The sequence below is a fragment of the Bufo gargarizans genome, chromosome 5 (genome assembly GCF_014858855.1).
Source record: "Bufo gargarizans isolate SCDJY-AF-19 chromosome 5, ASM1485885v1, whole genome shotgun sequence".
Classification (NCBI taxonomy): Eukaryota; Metazoa; Chordata; class Amphibia; order Anura; family Bufonidae; genus Bufo; species Bufo gargarizans.
Genome location: NC_058084.1, coordinates 479,806,336 through 479,826,615, shown reverse-complemented (window position 1 = coordinate 479,826,615; position 20,280 = coordinate 479,806,336). Strand labels below are relative to the sequence as shown.

At 45.4% G+C, this 20,280-nt stretch overlaps 1 protein-coding gene across 1 annotated transcript; it reads right to left on the bottom strand.

Annotated features, from left to right (window-relative positions):
* Positions 1–6,533: 6,533 nt before the first annotated feature.
* On the bottom strand, positions 6,534–19,339 carry LOC122938709 (thiosulfate sulfurtransferase-like). The gene is made up of 2 exons (XM_044294407.1): positions 18,731–19,339; positions 6,534–7,840 (listed from the first exon to the last, which is right to left on the bottom strand). The coding sequence occupies exons 1-2, from the start codon at positions 19,305–19,307 to the stop codon at positions 7,545–7,547; spliced, it is 873 nt and encodes a 290-aa protein (XP_044150342.1). The 5' UTR covers positions 19,308–19,339; the 3' UTR covers positions 6,534–7,544.
* Positions 19,340–20,280: the final 941 nt, after the last annotated feature.

The window sequence follows — 20,280 nt, the reverse complement described above, 5'->3', positions numbered from 1 at the left end:
TACCTGGGACGTGTCTTGTGTTCTGTCCCTTTTCTTCACCTGGCCGTCCAACTTGGACCTCTCCTTGCGTCAGTTATCTGCCAAACTAGTTAGGCCCCTTTCACACGGGCGAGATTTCCGTGCGGGTGCAATGCGTGAGGTGAACGCATTGCACCCGCACTGAATCCGGACCCATTCATTTCTATGGGGCTGTTCACATGAGTGGTGATTTTCACGCATCACTTGTGCGTTGTGTGAAAATCGCAGCATGCTCCTCTTTGTGCGTTTTTCACGTAACGCAGGCCCCATAGAAATGAATGGGGTTGCGTGAAAATCGCAAGCATTCGCAAGCAAGTGTGGATGCGGTGTGATTTTCACACACAGTTGCTAGGTGATGATCGGGATGGAGACCTGATCATTATTATTTTCCTTTATAACATGGTTATAAGGGAAAATAATAGCATTCTGAACACAGAATGCATAGTAAAATAGCGCTGGAGGGGTTAAAAAAAAATAATTAAAAATATTTTAACTCACCTTAATCCACTTGTTCGTGCAGCCGACATCTTTTCTGTCTTCATCTGTGAGGAAAGGGACCTTTGAGGACGTCACTACGCTCATCACATGATCCATCACCATGGTGATGGATCATGTGAATGACCATGTAATGAGCGTAGTGACGTCTTCAAAGGTCCTTTTCCTCACAGATAAAGACAGAAGAGATGCCGGCTGCGCGAACAAGTGGATTAAGGTGAGTTAAAATATTTTATTTATTTTTTTAACCCCTCCAGCGCTATTTTACTATGCATTCTGTATTCAGAATGCTATTATTTTCCCTTATAACCATGTTATAAGGGAAAATAATACAATCTACACAACCTTGAACCCAAACCTGAACTTCTGTGAAGAAGTTCGGGTCTGGGTACCACAGTCGGTTTTTTATCACGCGCGTGCAAAACACATTGCACCCGCGAGATAAAAACTGAACAACGGAAAGCAATTGCGTACCTACTCGCGCAGGTTTGCCACATCCGGACCTAATCTGGACATGCTCGTGTGAAAGAGGCCTTACTCTTCTATGCCTCATTTCTTGCAAGAGAGTATCTGATGTCAGAGCTCTGGATTACGACGCCGTTCTTTTACGCCAGAGGGCATCACTTTCAACATCACTCGCCATACCAAGACGCATATCAGGATGGTGCATTATCCTGCGTTCCCTTCAACCCCGGCGCTCTGTCCGGTGGCTTGCCTCAAGGAGTACGAGGCTCGTACAAACCGGATTCCAAAAAAGTTGGGACACTAAACAAATTGTGACTAAAAACTGAATGCAATGATGTGAAGATGGCAAATGTCAATATTTTATTTGTAATAGAACGTAGATGACAGATCAAACGTTTAATCCGAGTAAATGTATCATTTTAAAGGAAAAATGCGTTGATTCAAATTTTCACGGTGTCAACAAATCCCCAAAAAGTTGGGACAAGTAGCAATAAGAGGCTGGAAAAAGTAAATTTGAGCATAATGAAGAGCTGGAAGATCAATTAACACTAATTAGGTCAATTGGCAACATGATTGGGTATAAAAAGATCTTCTCAGAGCGGCAGTGTCTCTCAGAAGCCAAGATGGGCAGAGGATCACCAATTCCCACAATGTTGCGCAGAAAGATAGTGGAGCAATATCAGAAAGGTGTTACCCAGCGAAAAATTGCAAAGACTTTGCATCTATCATCATCAACTGTGCATAACATCATCCGAAGATTCAGAGAATCTGGAACAATCTCTGTGCGTAAGGGTCAAGGCCGTAAAACCATACTGGATGCCCGTGATCTCCGGGCCCTTAAACGACACTGCACCACAAACAGGAATGCTACTGTAAAGGAAATCACAGAATGGGCTCAGGAATACTTCCAGAAACCATTGTCAGTGAACACAATCCACCGTGCCATCCGCCGCTGCCAGCTGAAACTCTACAGTGCAAAGAAGAAGCCATTTCTAAGCAAGATCCACAAGCTCAGGCGTTTTCAATGGGCCAGGGATCATTTAAAATGGAGTGTGGCAAAATGGAAGACTGTTCTGTGGTCAGACGAGTCACGATTCGAAGTTCTTTTTGGAAATCTGGGACGCCATGTCATCCGGACCAAAGAGGACAAAGACAACCCAAGTTGTTATCCACGCTCAGTTCAGAAGCCTGCATCTCTGATGGTATGGGGTTGCATGAGTGCGTGTGGCATGGGCAGCTTGCATGTCTGGAAAGGCACCATCAATGCAGAAAAATATATTCAGGTTCTAGAACAACATCTGCTCCCATCCAGACGTCATCTCTTTCAGGGAAGACCCTGCATTGTTCAACAAGATAATGCCAGACCACATTCTGCATCAATCACAACATCATGGCTGCGTAGGAGAAGGATCCGGGTACTGAAATGGCCAATCTGCAGTCCAGATCTTTCACCTATAGAGAACATTTGGTGCATCATAAAGAGGAAGGTGCAACAAAGAAGGCCCAAGGCGATTGAACAGTTAGAGGCCTGTATTAGACAAGAATGGGAGAGCATTCCTATTTCTAAACTTGAGAAACTGGTCTCCTCGGTCCCCAGACGTCTGTTGAGTGTTGTAAGAAGAAGGGGAGATGCCACACAGTGGTGAAAATGGCCTTGTCCTAACTTTTTGGGGATTTGTTGACACCATGAAATTCTGTTTCAACATATTTTTCCCTTTAAAATGGTAAATTTTCTCAGTTTAAACTTTTGTTCCGTGATTTATGTTCTATTCTTAATAAAATATTAGAAGTTGGCACCTCCACATCATTGCATTCAGTATTTATTCACGATTTGTATAGTGTCCCAACTTTTTTGGAATCCGGTTTGTACATTGACTCATCGCTCTCCAGCTTCTTCCCAACTTTTTCTTTCATTCCGTCGTCTATTCATGCCCGTCACCAGCACCACGCTGGCTCGTTGGGTTAACTGGGTTCTCTCCTTAGCAGGAGTGGACCCTTCGGTATTCACGGCTCACTCCACTAGAGGGGCGGCCGCTACCTCCATGGTGGTAGCGGGAGCAAAACTGGAAGATGTCATGAGGTTGGCAGACTGGTCCAGAGTATCCACCTTCAGGGAATTCTTATTTCGTACGCCTCAACACGCTTTCTCGTCTGTGATGGAATAGCTTTGAACTCGCAATAGGAGCCTCCGTGTCTTGAAATAAAATTCCATGATTTTCCTATTTTATGACATAAAGTCATGATTTTATGAAAGACACGGAGGCGAGTATTGCCCCGCCCTTACCCACCCGTTATATTCTTTGTATCAGATATATTGTTTGTCCCTTGTTTTGACTAATTCAATGAATTAATTATCTTCATCCACAGGGACGTTCGCCCGAGTTGGTTGTAATTCCAAATTCTCAGTTTCTTATTTTTCAGGGTGATTCATCATGGCCGTCAGGAGCCTAATAGTTGAATACAGTTGCCGAGTTGTACGGCTATAGTTGCCGAGTTCGCCAATATGAGGCGGTGTTTCCAGTTCCATGAAGTTGTAAAGTTCGGTTTGATAATGAAGAATGCCTGGAGTTCCTAGCATTGAGTTGGCATCGCGCCAAAGAAAGAGGAAGAACCTAAGGATGTTGGGGTTATTATACTGGGATAGGGTGGGGAGGGGCCTGTTACTAAGGTTACCTTTTTCTTATGTTTTGTTCTTTGCTGCTATTGGTGGAGAGTGAAGAAATGGTTGGCAATAGGAGCCTCCGTGTCTTGAAATAAAATCATGACTTTGCGTCATAAAATAGGAAAATCATGTAATTTGAGGATATTTACATCCAAATCAGGTGAACGGTGCAGGAATTACAGCAGTTTGCATATGTGCCTCCCACTTGTTGAGGAACCAAAAGTAATGGGACAATTGTCTTCTCAGCTGTTCCATGGCCAGGTGTGTGTTATTCCCTCATTATCCCAATTACAATGAGCAGATAAAAGGTCCAGAGGTCATTTCCAGTCTGCTATTTGTATTTGGAATCTGTTGCTGTCAACTCTCAAGATGAGATCCAAAGAGCTGTCACTATCAGTGAAGCCATCATTAGGCTGAGAAACACAACAAACCCATCAGAGAGATAGCAAAAACATTAGGCGCGGCCAAAACAACTGTTTGGAACATTCTTAAAAAGAAAACACAGTAGAATGTGGCGAAGGTCACCTGACTCACCACCAGTGGAAGACCCGGAAAAACGCCAGGAACCAGGCGTGGAGGAAAATAGCAGAAGAAAATAATCCAGCTTTCAAGATGGGAGTAGTTATTTCATGGGTGCAGAATAAAATCCAACATGTACACCTGCGCATTTCGGATCGTCAGGTTCTGATCCTTACTCATGAAAATAGTATATAACGAGTGCCGGTCTTAAATAGAAAGTAGGCCGGACAACTCAGGTGGAGATAATTAGCAGAAACCACTCCTTCTTACATGCAAATTTAAATTACTGAAAAACTAGCAAAAGACAAAAAAAGACAAAATGTGCAAGGATCAATAGTGCAAAATAAAATCCTGTCTGCGATTGAGTCCCTTTGGTGTGCGTGTATCCATAGAGAAAATCCAATAGGATTCTCTATATAGAAGATCGCGCCGGTGGTCGCCACCTCGCTTAGGACAATTAACTCTCTGAACTCTGAAGCCCGTGACATCGCCGGCATGACATGCCGCGTAGTGTGCACTGACAGCATATCCGATATGTGTCTCCGTATCCTCACCTTGAGGTTGTTGGTAGTACAGCCTATGTATTGTTACTGGCACAATGTACAAGTATTGCAGTTAACATACTGTTTCAAAGTATATACTTTATTATTGGCCGTGGATTGTATAGTTGGACCCGAATGTATAAAATCGCAACACATACAAATGCGATGACCACATTTGAAAGTGCCCTTGAGCTGTAGCCAACACTGTGATGTCTGAACAGAATCCAAAAAAAGACTAGGACTAATTTTTTGTGCTATGGTGGGCGCCCTGCGAGCAATGCAGGTGATACCTGGGCGCACTGTTTCTGACCATTGTGGATCATGACGTAGCAGAGATAGGTGTTTATGGATGAGGCAGATTTTGGAATATTCCAAACTATAACTGGTAGCAAATATAGGATTCTTGCGATATGTGTGTTTACTTTTTGATGTTCTGCCTCGACCATCCGGGAAGACTAAATCTGTGCGTTTTTTGGATGAAATATAAGACCTAGCAGCATCGAGGGAATCATTGGAGTATCCACGTGCCCTAAGGCGATCAGAGGCCGAATCCAATTCTCTGGAAAACGCTTCATCCTTGGACGTGTGAATTCGCCCCTAGGAATGTTGCGTGTGACATGACCTGGATGACAGGAAGAGGCTAACAAGGTAGTATTTCCCGCAGTTGCGGAAACTGTGAGTAATAACCTTGTGAGTAATGTCACCCCCCACCAACTTCAAATCCAGAAAGGAATTTGAAGCCCTGTCAGAATGAATGGTAAATTTATGTTTAAGGGGATTGTCATTGAGAAATTGTCCAAACAGTGGTACGGCGTCATGGTCACCTGACCACACAAGCAGCAAATCATCAATGAAGCGCCCGTACCACCGTATGGAGGTTGCCCATGAATTGTTCACTGAGGACCATGACGCCGTACCACTGTTTGGACAATTTCTTAGTGACTATCCCCTTAAACTTAAATTTACCATTCATTCTGACAGGGCTTCAATGAAGGATGAAGTGTTTTCCAGAGAATTGGATTCGACCTCTGATCGCCTTAGGGCACTTGCTGAAGACAAAACTGAAGGGAAAATGCCCCAAGAACAAGCAGGAACTGAAGACAGTTGCAGTAGAGGCCGGGCAGAGCGTCACCAGGGATGAGACCAGCGTCTGGTGATGTCTATGCGTTCCAGACTTCAGGCTGTAATTGACTGCGAAGGATTTGCAACCAAGTATTAAAAAGTGAAAGTTTGATTTCTGATTATTATTCTGCCCCATTACTTTTGGTCCCTTAACAAGTGGGAGGCACAGATGCAAACTGCTGTAATTCCTGCACCGGTCACTTGATTGGATGTAAATGCCTCAAATTACAGCTGACAGTCTGCAGGTAAAGCACATCTTGTTCCTTTCATTTGAAATCCATTGTGGTGGTGTATAGAGCCAAAAATGTTAGAATTGTGTCCCTGTCCCAATATTCATGTACCCGACTGTAGTTGTGCCCTCTGTGTCGCGCTGCCCCAGCCTTACAGCTGCCCCTTCTGCACCAGGAGTTTTATAACCCTCCCCAGGAAAATGATCTCGCATCAGCTGATACTTTATGTATCTGGAACTGTACAGTTTTAACATCTTCCTCTGGAGGACTGATAGTAATTGACCTCATATATATGTATATGTGGCCCCTAGATAATAAAGCATGTTATACAGTATATATACACACAGTGCCTGGAAAAAGTATTCATACCCCTTGAACTTTAACTAATTTTTTTACATTTTACATTACCCCCAGTAACTTAAATGTATTTTATGTGATAGATACAAAGTAACAAGTATGTGTGAAGTGAGAAGAAAATGATTCATGGTTTTCAAAATGTTTATTAAATTAAAATCTGGACAGTGTGTCGTCCATTTGTATTCAGCCCCCTGAGTCAGTACCTTGTAGGACCACCTTTTGCTATAATTACAGCTGCAGGTCTTATAGGGTCTGTCCCTACAGCTTTACACATCTAGAGGCTGACATTTCTGCCCATTCTTCTTTGCAGAAGAGCTCGCGCTCAGTCAGATTGGACGGAGAGCGTCTGTGAGCAGCAATTCTCAAGTCTTGTCACAGATTCTCAATGTGATTTAGGTCTGGACTGTGACTGGGCCGTTCTAACACATGAAGATGCTGTGATCAGTGTTAGTTTTCTGCCACATATAGCGTTTTACATTTAGGCTAAAAAGTTCAGCTTTGGTCTCCATATGACACATGTTTTCTTTCAAAAATGGCTCCTTCCTGCTACTCTTCCATAAAGGCCAGGTTTGTGGAGTCCACGACTAGTAGTTGTCCTGTGGACAGATTCTCCCACCTGAGCTGTTACAGAGGAGAAGACCTTTATCTCCTGGTGTATCGCTCAGTGCAGCGTCTGCAGCAGCGCTTATACCCTCCCTCCACACCCTACTTGTAAGTGTCACCGGACACGTTTACTACCATGTTCTACGGCGTCTGCTCTGTGTATAGACAATTATAGTTATATAGACTAACTATATCATTACCATGCGACTCTGTTCTTGTAATAGGACAACCCCTTTAACCCCCCTCTGGATCTTACTGCACGGTAATCACTGTTTGGTAGTTGATCTTTGTATAGCGGTTCTGTTTGGTATCAGTATGGTGGTATTTTGTCGCTGTGTGCTGATAATTTGGGTCTTGTATAGCAGTATCATTGGTCCTGGTATAAATCTTTATATTTTGAGTTTGAGCCCCTGTTCTGCTAAGACTCTAACAACGCCCTTGCTTTACAGTAACATTTAATGACATGGTTCACACAATCCTGTACATAGGACTGACCCCCATATTGTCCCATCAAGTCCAGTGCAGCCCTTTTTATGCCCTATTCCTCCTCTCGAAGACCTTGTGCTCAGGCTTTGCCCGATGGAACCATTCCGACCAGGAACCATCATAGACGGCTGTGTCGTCTTTTCCCAGCAGGAAGGAGGCCAGGGCCAGGTGGCAGGCAGTGACCCCACAGCGGCAGGTGGCGGTCAGGGGCTTGGTCAGGTCAATCCCTCGATCCTGGAACAACTGGTGGATTTCATGCACTGGTTTTTCGTAACCATCCTTCGTCAGGAAGTTGGAGAAAGGAATGTTCACTGATCCGGGGATGTGTCCGGGCTCAATGCCTGCAAGAAACGAGAGATTGTAAGACTTTCCCCGTCAAGGAGATAACATTACTCCATCCACATCCATTCAAATATATATGCAGAACTAAGGGAGTGGTACTGTGCTGAGTCCATATATACAGAACTAAGGGAGTGGTACTGTGCTGTGTCCATATATACAGAACTAAGGGAGTGGTACTGTGCTGTGTCCATATATACAGAACTAAGGGAGTGGTACTGTGCTGTGTCCATATACACAGAACTAAGGGAGTGGTACTGTGCTGTGTCTATATATACAGAACTAAGGGAGTGGTACTGTCTGTGTCCATATATACAGAACTAAGGGAGTGGTACTGTGCTGAGTCCATATATACAGAACTAAGGAAGTGATACTGTGCTGTGTCCATATATACAGAACTAAGGGAGTGGTACTGTGCTGTGTCCATATACGCAGAACTAAGGGAGTGGTACTGTGCTGAGTCCATATACACAGAACTAAGGGAGTAGTACTGTGCTGTGTCCATATACACAGAACTAAGGGAGTGGTACTGTGCTGTGTCCATATATACAGAACTAAGGGAGTGGTACTGTGCTGAGTCCATATATACAGAACTAAGGGAGTGGTACTGTGCTGTGTCCATATATACAGAACTAAGGGAGTGGTACTGTGCTGTGTCCCTATATACAGAACTAAGGGAGTGGTACTGTGCTGTGTCCAAATATACAGAACTAAGGGAGTGGTACTGTGCTGTGTCCATATATACAGAACTAAGGGAGTGGTACTGTGCTGTGTCTATATATACAGAACTAAGGGAGTGGTACTGTGCTGTGTCCATATATACAGAACTAAGGGAGTGGTACTGTCTGTGTCCATATATACAGAACTAAGGGAGTGGTACTGTGCTGTGTCTATATATACATAACTAAGGGAGTGGTACTGTGCTGTGTCCAAATATACAGAACTAAGGGAGTGGTACTGTGCTGTGTCCATATATACAGAACTAAGGGAGTGGTACTGTGCTGAGTCCTTATATACATAACTAAGGGAGTGGTACTGTGCTGTGTCCATATATACAGAACTAAGGGAGTGGTACTGTGCTGTGTCCAAATATACAGAACTAAGGGAGTGGTACTGTGCTGTGTCCATATATACAGAACTAAGGGAGTGGTACTGTGCTGTGTCCATATATACAGAACTAAGGGAGTGGTACTGTGCTGTGTCCATATATACAGAACTAAGGGAGTGGTACTGTGCTGAGTCCAAATATACAGAACTAAGGGAGTGGTACTGTGCTGTGTCCATATATACAGAACTAAGGGAGTGGCACTGTGCTGAGTCCAAATATACAGAACTAAGGGAGTGGTACTGTGCTGAGTCCATATATACAGAACTAATTGAGTGGTACTGTGCTGTGTCCATATATACAGAACTAAGGGAGTGGTACTGTGCTGTGTCCATATATACAGAACTAAGGGAGTGGTACTGTGCTGAGTCCATATATACAGAACTAAGGGAGTGGTACTGTGCTGTGTCCATATATACAGAACTAAGGGAGTGGTACTGTGCTGAGTCCATATATACAGAACTAAGGGAGTGGTACTGTCTGTGTCCATATATACAGAACTAAGGAAGTGATACTGTGCGGAGTCCTTATATACATAACTAAGGGAGTGGTACTGTGCTGTGTCCATATATACAGAACTAAGGGAGTGGTACTGTGCTGTGTCCAAATATACAGAACTAAGGGAGTGGTACTGTGCTGTGTCCATATATACAGAACTAAGGGAGTGGTACTGTGCTGTGTCCATATATACAGAACTAAGGGAGTGGTACTGTGCTGTGTCTATATATACAGAACTAAGGGAGTGGTACTGTGCTGTGTCCATATATACAGAACTAAGGGAGTGGTACTGTCTGTGTCCATATATACAGAACTAAGGAAGTGGTACTGTGCTGAGTCCTTATATACATAACTAAGGTAGTGGTACTGTGCTGTGTCCACATATACAGAACTAAGGGAGTGGTACTGTGCTGAGTCCACATATACAGAACTAAGTGAGTGGTACTGTGCTGAGTCCATATATACAGAACTAAGGGAGTGGTACTGTGCTGAGTCCATATATAAAGAACTAAGGGAGTGGTACTGTGCTGAGTCCCATATATACAGAACTAAGGGAGTGGTACTGTGCTGAGTCCATATTTAAAGAACTAAGGGAGTGGTACTGTGCTGAGTCCATATATAAAGAACTAAGTGAGTGGTACTGTGCTGAGTCCATATATAAAGAACTAAGGGAGTGGTACTCTCTCTTTCTTTCTCTCTCTTATATATAATATATAAAGCTGAGTGTGTGTGTATGTCCGCTAAAGGAATCCGCGCCGTTGCATTTACAATCCCGAAATTTGGCACACAGGTACATCAGGTGTCCGGGAAGGTTTTAGACCAGGACTCAGCTCTCTAGGACGTACCGTTCCTGAGATATCCCCAAAAAATGCATTAGCCAATAGAAGCTTTGTCACATGACCCTTATCAGCCAATAAAAGCTTGCACGTCCTCCAGCCTACACATACAGTTTTACTCCAGGTTTCCATAACAACCCAGCCATTTTTCTTCACTGCTGTAAGAGAGCTTTAAAGGAAATCTGTCACTAGGGTAATCGCTATTAAAGTAAAGACATGGCCTAATAGCACTTAACACCCTATTTCAAGATATGCCTTTGTGCCAGCAATACATGTTTTTATCCTCTGAAAATCCAGTTTATTTGGTATGCAAATGAGCAAAGTGCCCAGAGGGGCGTCACTCTTGCAGGAAGGAGCCCAGACACGCCCCCTGCCACAATGTGCACGCTGCCATGGCTAAAAACATTGAGAAAAAAAGACAATGCAGCAGCACTCTGCAAACCAGATAAAGTACAATAATGCCATAGTCACAAAAAATATTATAGTGCTAATGCTACGCTTATTTATAAAGTGAGATGTTTGGCAAATGCATTTTGTACAAAATCATTTGAGCCAGTCTGCCGAACGTCAAGGTGATCTCTGTAAGAACCTAAGGCCAAATATAGCCCCCTCCCCTCTTGGTCACACCTGATTGAACACTGAGTGGTATAAATCTAAGTTCCTAGGTCTTCCAGACCTTGGTCTTTCCAAATGCAACATCTCTTAAGGGCACATACTGAATTATACCAGAATTGGACCACAAGTAATTACAGACACAGTTAATGCAAACAATGTTTCCATTTTTCATCTTACTCTTCCCACTTTTCCACAATCTCCTGAAATACCCCCACATCCATTCACCCAGCAAGGAACTATTCATCTCTCCCTCCATCTTACCTTCTCATTTAAACGCTAGCACAAACCTAGTTTGACAACATAAAACATTTCCTTCCCAAACACACACACAGATACCTCATGCCCTCTCTTATTCTCACCTACTAACACTTTCTCTGCTTCTCCTTATTGTTGGTGATATCTCTCCAAATCCAGGCCCCCCTCAGCAAATCCCCACTATCACCTCCATGTCCCAGTACAAATCTCCTTCTACCAATTTCTGCAACCCCTTAAACCTAATAACCATTCCTCTGACCCCTTCTCCTTTGGTTCCTCTTGCAGGAGCATTATGGAATGCACGCTCTGTCTGTAACAAACTGTCCTACATTCATGAACTTTTCATCTCTCAAAACCTTTCCTTTCTGGGTCTCACAGAAACATGGCTGACACCCTCTGACACTTCCTCCCCTGCTGCACTCTCTTATAGTGGATTTCAATTCACTCACCCCCCTGCCCCGGCTGCAAACATGGTGGAGGAGTTGGTCTTCTCCTATCAGACACCTGCTCCTACAGCCTAACCCGACTGCCACTCTCCATTACTCTCACCTAATTTGAAGTACAAGCTGTTCACATCTACTCTCCCTCCAACCTTCAAGTAGCTATCATTTACCGCCCCCCAGGCCCAGCCACCATCTTTCTTGACCACTTTAAAACCTGGCTACTACACTTTCTTTCTGCCGACATCCCCACTATCATCATGGGTGACTTCAACATCCCTATTGACACCTGCCACTCGGCCGCTTCTAAACTCCTATCACTCTCTTCCTCCTTCGGCCTATCACAGTGGTCTTCAGCTCCCACCCACAGAGATGGTCACACTCTGGATCTTATCTTTACCCGCCTCTGCTCCCTATCTAACCTTTCTAATTCGCCTCTCCAACCACAACCTACTCACCTTCTCTTCACTGGTCTCTTCTGCTGCTCCCCCGGTCCACACACTAGCACCTTCCCCCCGGAAGAACCTTAAACATCTCGACTTTCGCTTGCTTTCTGACACTCTTCTCCTACTCTCTACCATCTGTTCCCTCCAAGACCCAGATGCTGCCACCACCCTATATGACACCACAATAAGTACAGCTCTGGACACTGTTGCCCCCCTCACACACAACAAAAACCAAAAAATTAACAGACAACCCTGGCACACCAACCTGACCAAAAAACTCAGACAAGCTTCCAGGGCTGCTGAGCGGCGATGGAAGAAATCCCATTCTAAAGATCATTTCACCGCATACAAGCAATTCCTCCTCATATTCAAATCCTCACTCGCTGATGCAGAACAGGCCTACTACTCATCTCTCATATCTTCCCTGGCCCACAGCCCTAAACAACTTTTTAACACTTTTAACTCCCTTCTCCGTCCCCCAGCACCCCCACCCTCTCCTCTCTTCTCAGCTGAGGACTTTGCCAAATACTTCAAACAAAAGATAGTCAACATCAGAGAAAGCTTCACTACACAGTACCCACAGACCCTCTACACAACTGCTCGGTCCTCTTCTCCCAAAACCCGCTTTTCGACCAGTACAGAAGAAAAACTCTCCACTCTACTCTCCAGATCACATCTGACCACCTGTGCACTTGACCCAATCCCATCCCACCTCATCCCCAACCTCACCACAGTGTTTATCCCAGCCCTAACTCATATCTTCAACCTATCACTAACCTCTGGTGTCTTTCCATCTGCTTTTAAACATGCTACCATTACACCCATCCTCAGAAAGCCTTCACTCGACCCATCTTCTTTGTCCAGTTATCGCCCCATGTCTCATCTTTCATAAGCCTCAAAGCTACTTGAACAACATGTCCATTCTGAACTGTCCTCTCACCTCTCCTCCTGCTCCCTCTTTGACCGGCTACAATTTAGCTTCCGACCCCACCACTCGACTGAGACTGCCCTTACCAAAGTCACCAATGACCTACTAACAGCCAAAACCAAGAAACAATACTCTGTCCTCCTTCTCCTTGACCTGTCCTCTGCCTTCTCCATTACTCTGTCCTCCTTCTCCTTGACCTGTCCTCTGCCTTCTCCGTTACTCTTTCCTCCTTCTCCTTGACCTGTCCTCTGCCTTCGACACGGTCGACCACTTCCTTCTGTTGCAAACTCTCTCATCTCTTGGCATCACAGAACCTGGCCCTCTCCTGGATCACATCATACCTCACAGACCGGATGTTTAGCGTTTCCCACTCCTGCACCACCTCCTCGTCTCATTCCCTCTCTGTTGGTGTCCCACAAGGCTCTGTCCTAGGACCCCTAATCTTCTCTATCTACACTTTTGGCCTGGGACAGCTCATAGAGTCCCATGGCTTTCAGTATCACTCATGCTGACGACACACAAATCTACCTCTCTGGTCCAGACATCACCACCTTACTATCAAGAATCCCAATGTCTATCTTCTATATCATCCTTCTTCGCCTTTCGCTTTCTAAAACTTAACATGGATAAAACAGAATTTATCATCTTTCCCCCATCTTGCTCAACCCCCCCAACAGACCTATCTATCACGATCAATGGCTGCACACTATCCCCGGTCAACCAAGTCCGCTGCCTTGGAGTGACCTTGGATTCTGCCCTCTCCTTCCGACTGCACATCCAAGCCCTTTCCACCACCTGCCGCCTCCAACTCAAAAACATCTCCTAAATCCGTGCTTTCCTAAACTTGGAGTCTGCGAAAATGCTTGTACATGCCCTCATCATCTCCCGCCTAGACTACTGCAACACTCTCCTCTGTGGCCTTCTATCTAGCACTCTCGCACTCCTCCAATCTATCCTCAACTCTGCTGCCTGACTAATTCACCTCTCACCCTATTACTCCTCTGCCTCTCCCCTCTGCCAATCCCTTCACTGGCTACCCATTGCCCAGCAAATTCACTTCAAAGTACTAACAAATACATACAAGGCGTCCATAACCTGTCCCCTGCCTACATCTCTGAGCTACTTTCCCGATACACCCCCACACGCACTCTCCGATCCTCACAAGACCTCCTTCTCTCCTCTCCTCCTGTCCCCTCTTCCCACAATCGACTCCAAGATTTCTCCCGCGCATCCCCCATACTCTGGAACTCGCTACCCCAACATATCAGACTCTCACCAACAGGGGAATCCTTCAAAAGAAACCTGAAAACCCACCTCTTCAGACAAGCCTACAACCAGTGACCCTGCTGCCTCTATACCGCCATGACCAACTTCACCCGCACCTACTGTGTCCTTCTCCCATACCATGTAGATCGTAAGCCCTCGCGGGCAGGGCCCTCTGTCCTTCTGTACCAGATTGTAACTCGTCTTGTTTATGATTAGTGCAATTGTCTGTATTATGTATGTGCACCGCTTATCATATGTACAGCGCTATGGAATGAATGGCGCTTTAATAATAAATAATAATAATGATAACCTAGCACTAAATACTACCTGTTATGTGCCAAAATGGCCGCCATAAAGTTCAGGAAGTGTTGGTTCCACATGCATGTTGGGTCCACTCTGCCTTTTACCATTTTTGGTGCCATAATGGCCTCCTTTACTTCCAAGGGATGCAGGTACCAACATGCATGCCGAGCCCACTCCATATCTCTACTTGTGCCAGACAGCTTCCAATGAATGTAGTAAGAGCAGGCCACAGCTTTAGGGCGAGTTCACACGAACCTGCTGTGTGACCCATGCACGATCGCCGGCCGTTGGTCAGCCGCATCGGATCGCGGACCCATTCACTTTAGTGGGTCCGCGATCCGCCCATTCTGCAAAAAGATAGGACATGTTCTATCTTTTTGCGGAACAGAAGTACGGGACGAAACCCCACGGAAGCACTCCGTAGTGCTTACGAGGGCCCCGTTCCGTGCGGTGGTTCCGCAATTCCAGATTTGCGGACCCATTGAAGTGAATGGGTCCGCATCCGTGATGCGTAATGCACACGGAACTGCGGCCGTGTGAACTCGCCCTTATACTGAGACAAATTACTAATTATGGCGCATAACAGGTAGTATTTAGTGTTAGGACCAGTCTTACAGAGATCGCCTTGACGTACGGCAGATGGGCTCAGATGGTTTTGTACAAAATGCATTTGCCAAGCATCTCACTTTATAAGTCAGCGTAGCATTAGCACTATAATATTTTTTGTGACTATGGCATTATTGTACTTTATCTGGTTTGCAGGGTGCTGCTGCATTGTCTTTTTTTCTCCCTGCCAAAATGTGTCCACCCTCAAAAGACTTAAAACCCCGCCCCCAGTCCCGCCAAGCCACGCCCCTGATCTGGTTAGGCCACGCCCCTCCACTCAGCTGCAGGGGTGGGAGGGAGACTTTCTCCCTGCAGCTCACACTCAGACAGCACAGTGCTGCTGTCTTAGAGTGAGCTGTTCAAAAGGACACGCCCCTGATCCAGTCAAGGCCACTGTTAAGGGGGCAGGCCCCTGTGGAGGTCAATGTCAAGGGGGTTGTATGCTGTGAAAGTCACTGTTAAAGGGGAAGGCTGCTGTGAAGGTCAAAGTTAAGGGGGTAGGCTGCTGTGGAGGTCCAATTTTAAGGGATGGGGCACTGTGGGGGGGGGGGGCAGTGTTAAGAGGTGGGGGCTGTGGAGGTCACTGTTTGGGGGCGGAGTGCCGTAGATGTCACTGTTATAGTGGATAGTGTTAATATCTTTTAACGACAAACACAAACATTAAATGAAATAGATTAAATATACCCAAGCAAAGCCGGGTCCTTCAGCTAGTGTATATATATATATCTATATATATATATAGATATATATTAATATACAGAACTAACGGAGTGGTACTGTGCTAAGTCCAAATATACAGAACTAAGGGAGTGGTACTGTGCTGTGTCCATATATACAGAACTAAGGGAGTGGTACTGTGCTGAGTCCATATATACAGAACTAATGGAGTGGTACTGTGCTGTGTCCTTATATACAGAACTAAGGGAGTGATACTGTGCTGTGTCCATATATACAGAACTAAGGGAGTGGTACTGTGCTGTGTCCCTATATACAGAACTAAGGGAGTGGTACTGTCTGTGTCCATATATACAGAACTAAGGGAGTGGTACTGTGCTGAGTCCATATATACAGAACTAAGGGAGTGGTACTGTGCTGAGTCCATATATACAGAACTAAGGGAGTGGTACTGTGCTGTGTCCATATATACAGAACTAAGGGAATGGTACTGTGCTGTGTCCATATATACAGAACTAAGGGAGTGGTACTGTGCTGTGTCCATATATATACAGAACTAAGGGAGTGGTACTGTGCTGTGTCCATATATACAGAACTAAGGGAGTGGTACTGTGCTGTGTCCATATATACAGAACTAAGGGAGTGGTACTGTGCTGTGTCCATATACACAGAACTAAGGGAGTGGTACTGTGCTGTGTCCATATACACAGAACTAAGGGAGTGGTACTGTGCTGTGTCCATATATACAGAACTAAGAGAGTGGCACTGTGCTGAGTCCAAATATACAGAACTAAGGGAGTGGTACTGTGCTGAGTCCATATATACAGAACTAAGGGAGTGGTACTGTGCTGTGTCCATATATACAGAACTAAGGGAGTGGTACTGTGCTGAGTCCATATATACAGAACTAAGGGAGTGGTACTGTGCTGAGTCCATATATACAGAACTAAGGGAGTGGTACTGTGCTGTGTCCATATATACAGAACTAAGGGAGTGGTACTGTGCTGAGTCCAAATATACAGAACTAAGGGAGTGGTACTGTGCTGTATCCATATATACAGAACTAAGAGAGTGGTACTGTGCTGTGTCCATATATACAGAAGTAAGGGAGTGGTACTGTGCTGTGTCCAAATATACAGAACTAAGGGAGTGGTACTGTGCTGAGTCCATATATACAGAACTAAGGGAGTGGTACTGTGCTGTGTCCAAATATACAGAACTAAGGGAGTGGTACTGTGCTGTGTCCATATATACAGAACTAAGGGAGTGGTACTGTGCTGTGTCCATATATACAGAACTAAGGGAGTGGTACTGTGCTGTGTCCATATATATACACAGAACTAAGGGAGTGGTACTGTGCTGTGTCCCTATATACAGAACTAAGGGAGTGGTACTGTGCTGAGTCCATATATACAGAACTAAGGGAGTGGTACTGTGCTGTGTCCATAGATACAGAACTAAGGGAGTGGTACTGTGCTGAGTCCATATATACAGAACTAAGGGAGTGGTACTGTGCTGAGTCCATATATACAGAACTAAGGGAGTGGTACCGTGCTGTGTCCCTATATACAGAACTAAGGGAGTGGTACTGTGCTGAGTCCATATATACAGAACTAAGGGAGTGGTACTGTGCTGAGTCCATATATACAGAACTAAGGGAGTGGTACTGTGCTGTGTCCATATATACAGAACTAAGGGAGTGGTACTGTGCTGTGTCCATATATACAGAACTAAGGGAGTGATACTGTGCTGTGCCCATATATACAGAACTAAGGGAGTGGTACTGTGCTGTGTCCATATATACAGAACTAAGGGAGTGGTACTGTGCTGTGTCCATATATACAGAACTAAGGGAGTGGTACTGTGCTGAGTCCAAATATACAGAACTAAGGGAGTGGTACTGTGCTGAGTCCATATATACAGAACTAAGGGAGTGGTACTGTGCTGTGTCCATATATACAGAACTAAGAGAGTGGTACTGTGCTGTGTCCATATATACAGAAGTAAGGGAGTGGTACTGTGCTGTGTCCAAATATACAGAACTAAGGGAGTGGTACTGTGCTGTGTCCCTATATACAGAACTAAGGGAGTGGTACTGTGCTGAGTCCATATATACAGAACTAGTCTATAGAGTCTACAGAAATCTTCTCCGGCTCCAGCTACTAATTTAGCTTTTATGAATTTGTCAGAATCAGCAAATGTTTGTTTTCCATATGTAGCAGTGCTGAGTTTGTCACATGAGACAAATGTGAGATTGTGAGTAGCAGAACTTTGCTTTTCAGATGTACTAGACATGACTCATTGCAGAGCTGAGTTTGTCTTATTTTCTAAATTAGGAATTAGCTTTGGTGCAGACCTGACGTTGGACGATGCCATAAAGTTTCATTTGTCAGATTTACTAGAGAAAGGTTAACTATTAGTTGCAGAGCAGAGTATCATAGATGCAGCAGAGCTGTATTTCTTAGCTGACTTTGTTATATGTAGTGTAGCTGAGTTTATATCATATGTAGCAGTGCAGAATTTATTAAGTGCATAAGAGATAAAGTTCTCATGTTATATAGAAGGGATTATATTGCACTTTGTAGCAGAGTCGAATTTGCAGAGAAAGCAAAGCTACATTCCTCGGATGCAGCAAAGCTGAGTCTGTTTTATGTAGAAGAGTTGAGCTTGTCGTATGTTGGAGAGTCTGTTAGATGCAGCAAAGCTGAGTCTGTTTTATGTAGAAGAGTTGAGTTTGTCGTATGTTGGAGAGTCTGTTAGATGCAGCACAGCTGAGTTTATTAGGTTTACTAGAGTTAGGTGTGTCAAAAGTAGCAAAGCTGAGTTTGTCAGACAGTGGACTTTTTCTGCACAGGATTACATACGACTGCAGGTAAACCCCCATTATGGTGTCACTGTCCACCTCCCACCAGTCCTCACCTTCTCCGGGTTTCGGCTCCGGCCCCTGAAAATTCCCTTTGGATCGGGTGTCCACCAGCTGGAACCTTTTGCTGGAAATGTTCTCCTGAATGTCCTCGAAGCTCTTGAGCAGAGACTGATTCAGTGTCACCCGGAATGTCTCTGGCGTCACCCTTGTCGCCTCAGATGTCACTGGAAACCCCTGCTTCATCCAGTTGGTGAGACCCCCATTCAGCAACGACACATTGTGGTGGCCAAAAACACGGAACATCCACCAAAGTCTCGGGGCGTAGAGCATGCCCAAGTTGTCGCAGTCGTAGACCACCACGTGGCTCTCATTGCTGATGCCCAGTTCACCAGCGTACTTGGCAAACTGGGACTTGGTGGGCAGCATCATCTCATAGGGCGACTGCTGGTCCTTGCATTGCTCCAGGTCAAAGAAGGAGGCTCCAGGTATGTGCCGCTCTTCATACTCCTTCTTGGCATCTCTACTCCCGGGGGAGTACCAGGTAGCGTCCAGCACCCGCAGAGCAGGGGCTCTCCTGGCTTTGAGGACCTCTGAGAGCCACCCAGCAGAAATTAAAGCCCGACTCACCATGACTGCATTAGAGGGAGAAGCCTCCTGTCCTCAGATTTTATCCAGGGTTTATCCGGTTCCTACTGTTAATCATTTCCCTTAAACATCTTGGCAGCCATACAGGAGCTGAGATACGCTTTCCTTTAGGTTACCGGGGCTTATCAGGTCAATACTATTAATGAAGCAGCTTGTCACAAAGGAACACCCTACACAGGACCCACCCATGTGGACCTCCTCTCCAGGATTATGGTCATTTGTAAAACCATTTTCTATGTCCTCCTGCAATCCCTTGGAATGGTGGACCTATTATTTCCTTAGTGGTCCCACTTTGGGAAGACCCTTTTCTGTTTCTCCGTGACTGTGCCCCAGTGCACAAAGCAAGATCCATAAAGACATAGTGGGGGGAGTCTCGAAGAACCTGACCGGCTGCTCAGAATCCCAACCTCAACCCCATCTGACACCAGAGCAGACACTGCGAGCCCAGCCCTCTCCTCCAACATCAGGGTCTGACCTCACAAATGTTCTTCTAGATCAGCAGTTCTCAACCTAGGGGTCGCGACCCCTTTGGGGGTCGATCGCCCCTTTCCGGGGGGTCGCCTGAGGCTTCCTATTAGGGCTGCACGATTGTAGCGTTACATTACCCTACTTCGTGAGATTTCCCTACCTCCTGACTTCCCGTCGCACTGCTAATGACGTGAGGAGGCGTTCCTGAGTTTTGACGATCTGCGCATGCGCAAACCGACAGTTTATGGAAAATCTCAGCGGAGTTCAGCTTCACACCGGGACACTGCGCATGCGCCGGCCGGAGTTAGCCGCGCTTGCGCACTGGGCCGTAATATTTCCCTACTAAGGCTCTCCTGCGCATGCGCAGTGTCCCGGTGTAAAGCTGAACTCCGCTGAGATTTTCCATAAACTGTCGGTTTGCGCATGCGCAGATCGTCAAAACTCAGGAACGCCTCCTCACGTCATTAGCAGTGCGACGGAAAGTCAGGAG

What these genes read in the sequence shown, in the direction of transcription:
- LOC122938709 (XM_044294407.1), bottom strand. Translation starts at nt 19,307, where the DNA reads ATGGTGAGTCGGGCTTTAATTTCTGCTGGGTGGCTCTCAGAGGTCCTC. An exon ending in GGAGCCGAAACCCGGAGAAG is followed by an intron (nt 7,841 to 18,730) that starts GTGAGGACTGGT and finishes CGTTTCTTGCAG; the next exon opens with GCATTGAGCCCGGACACATC.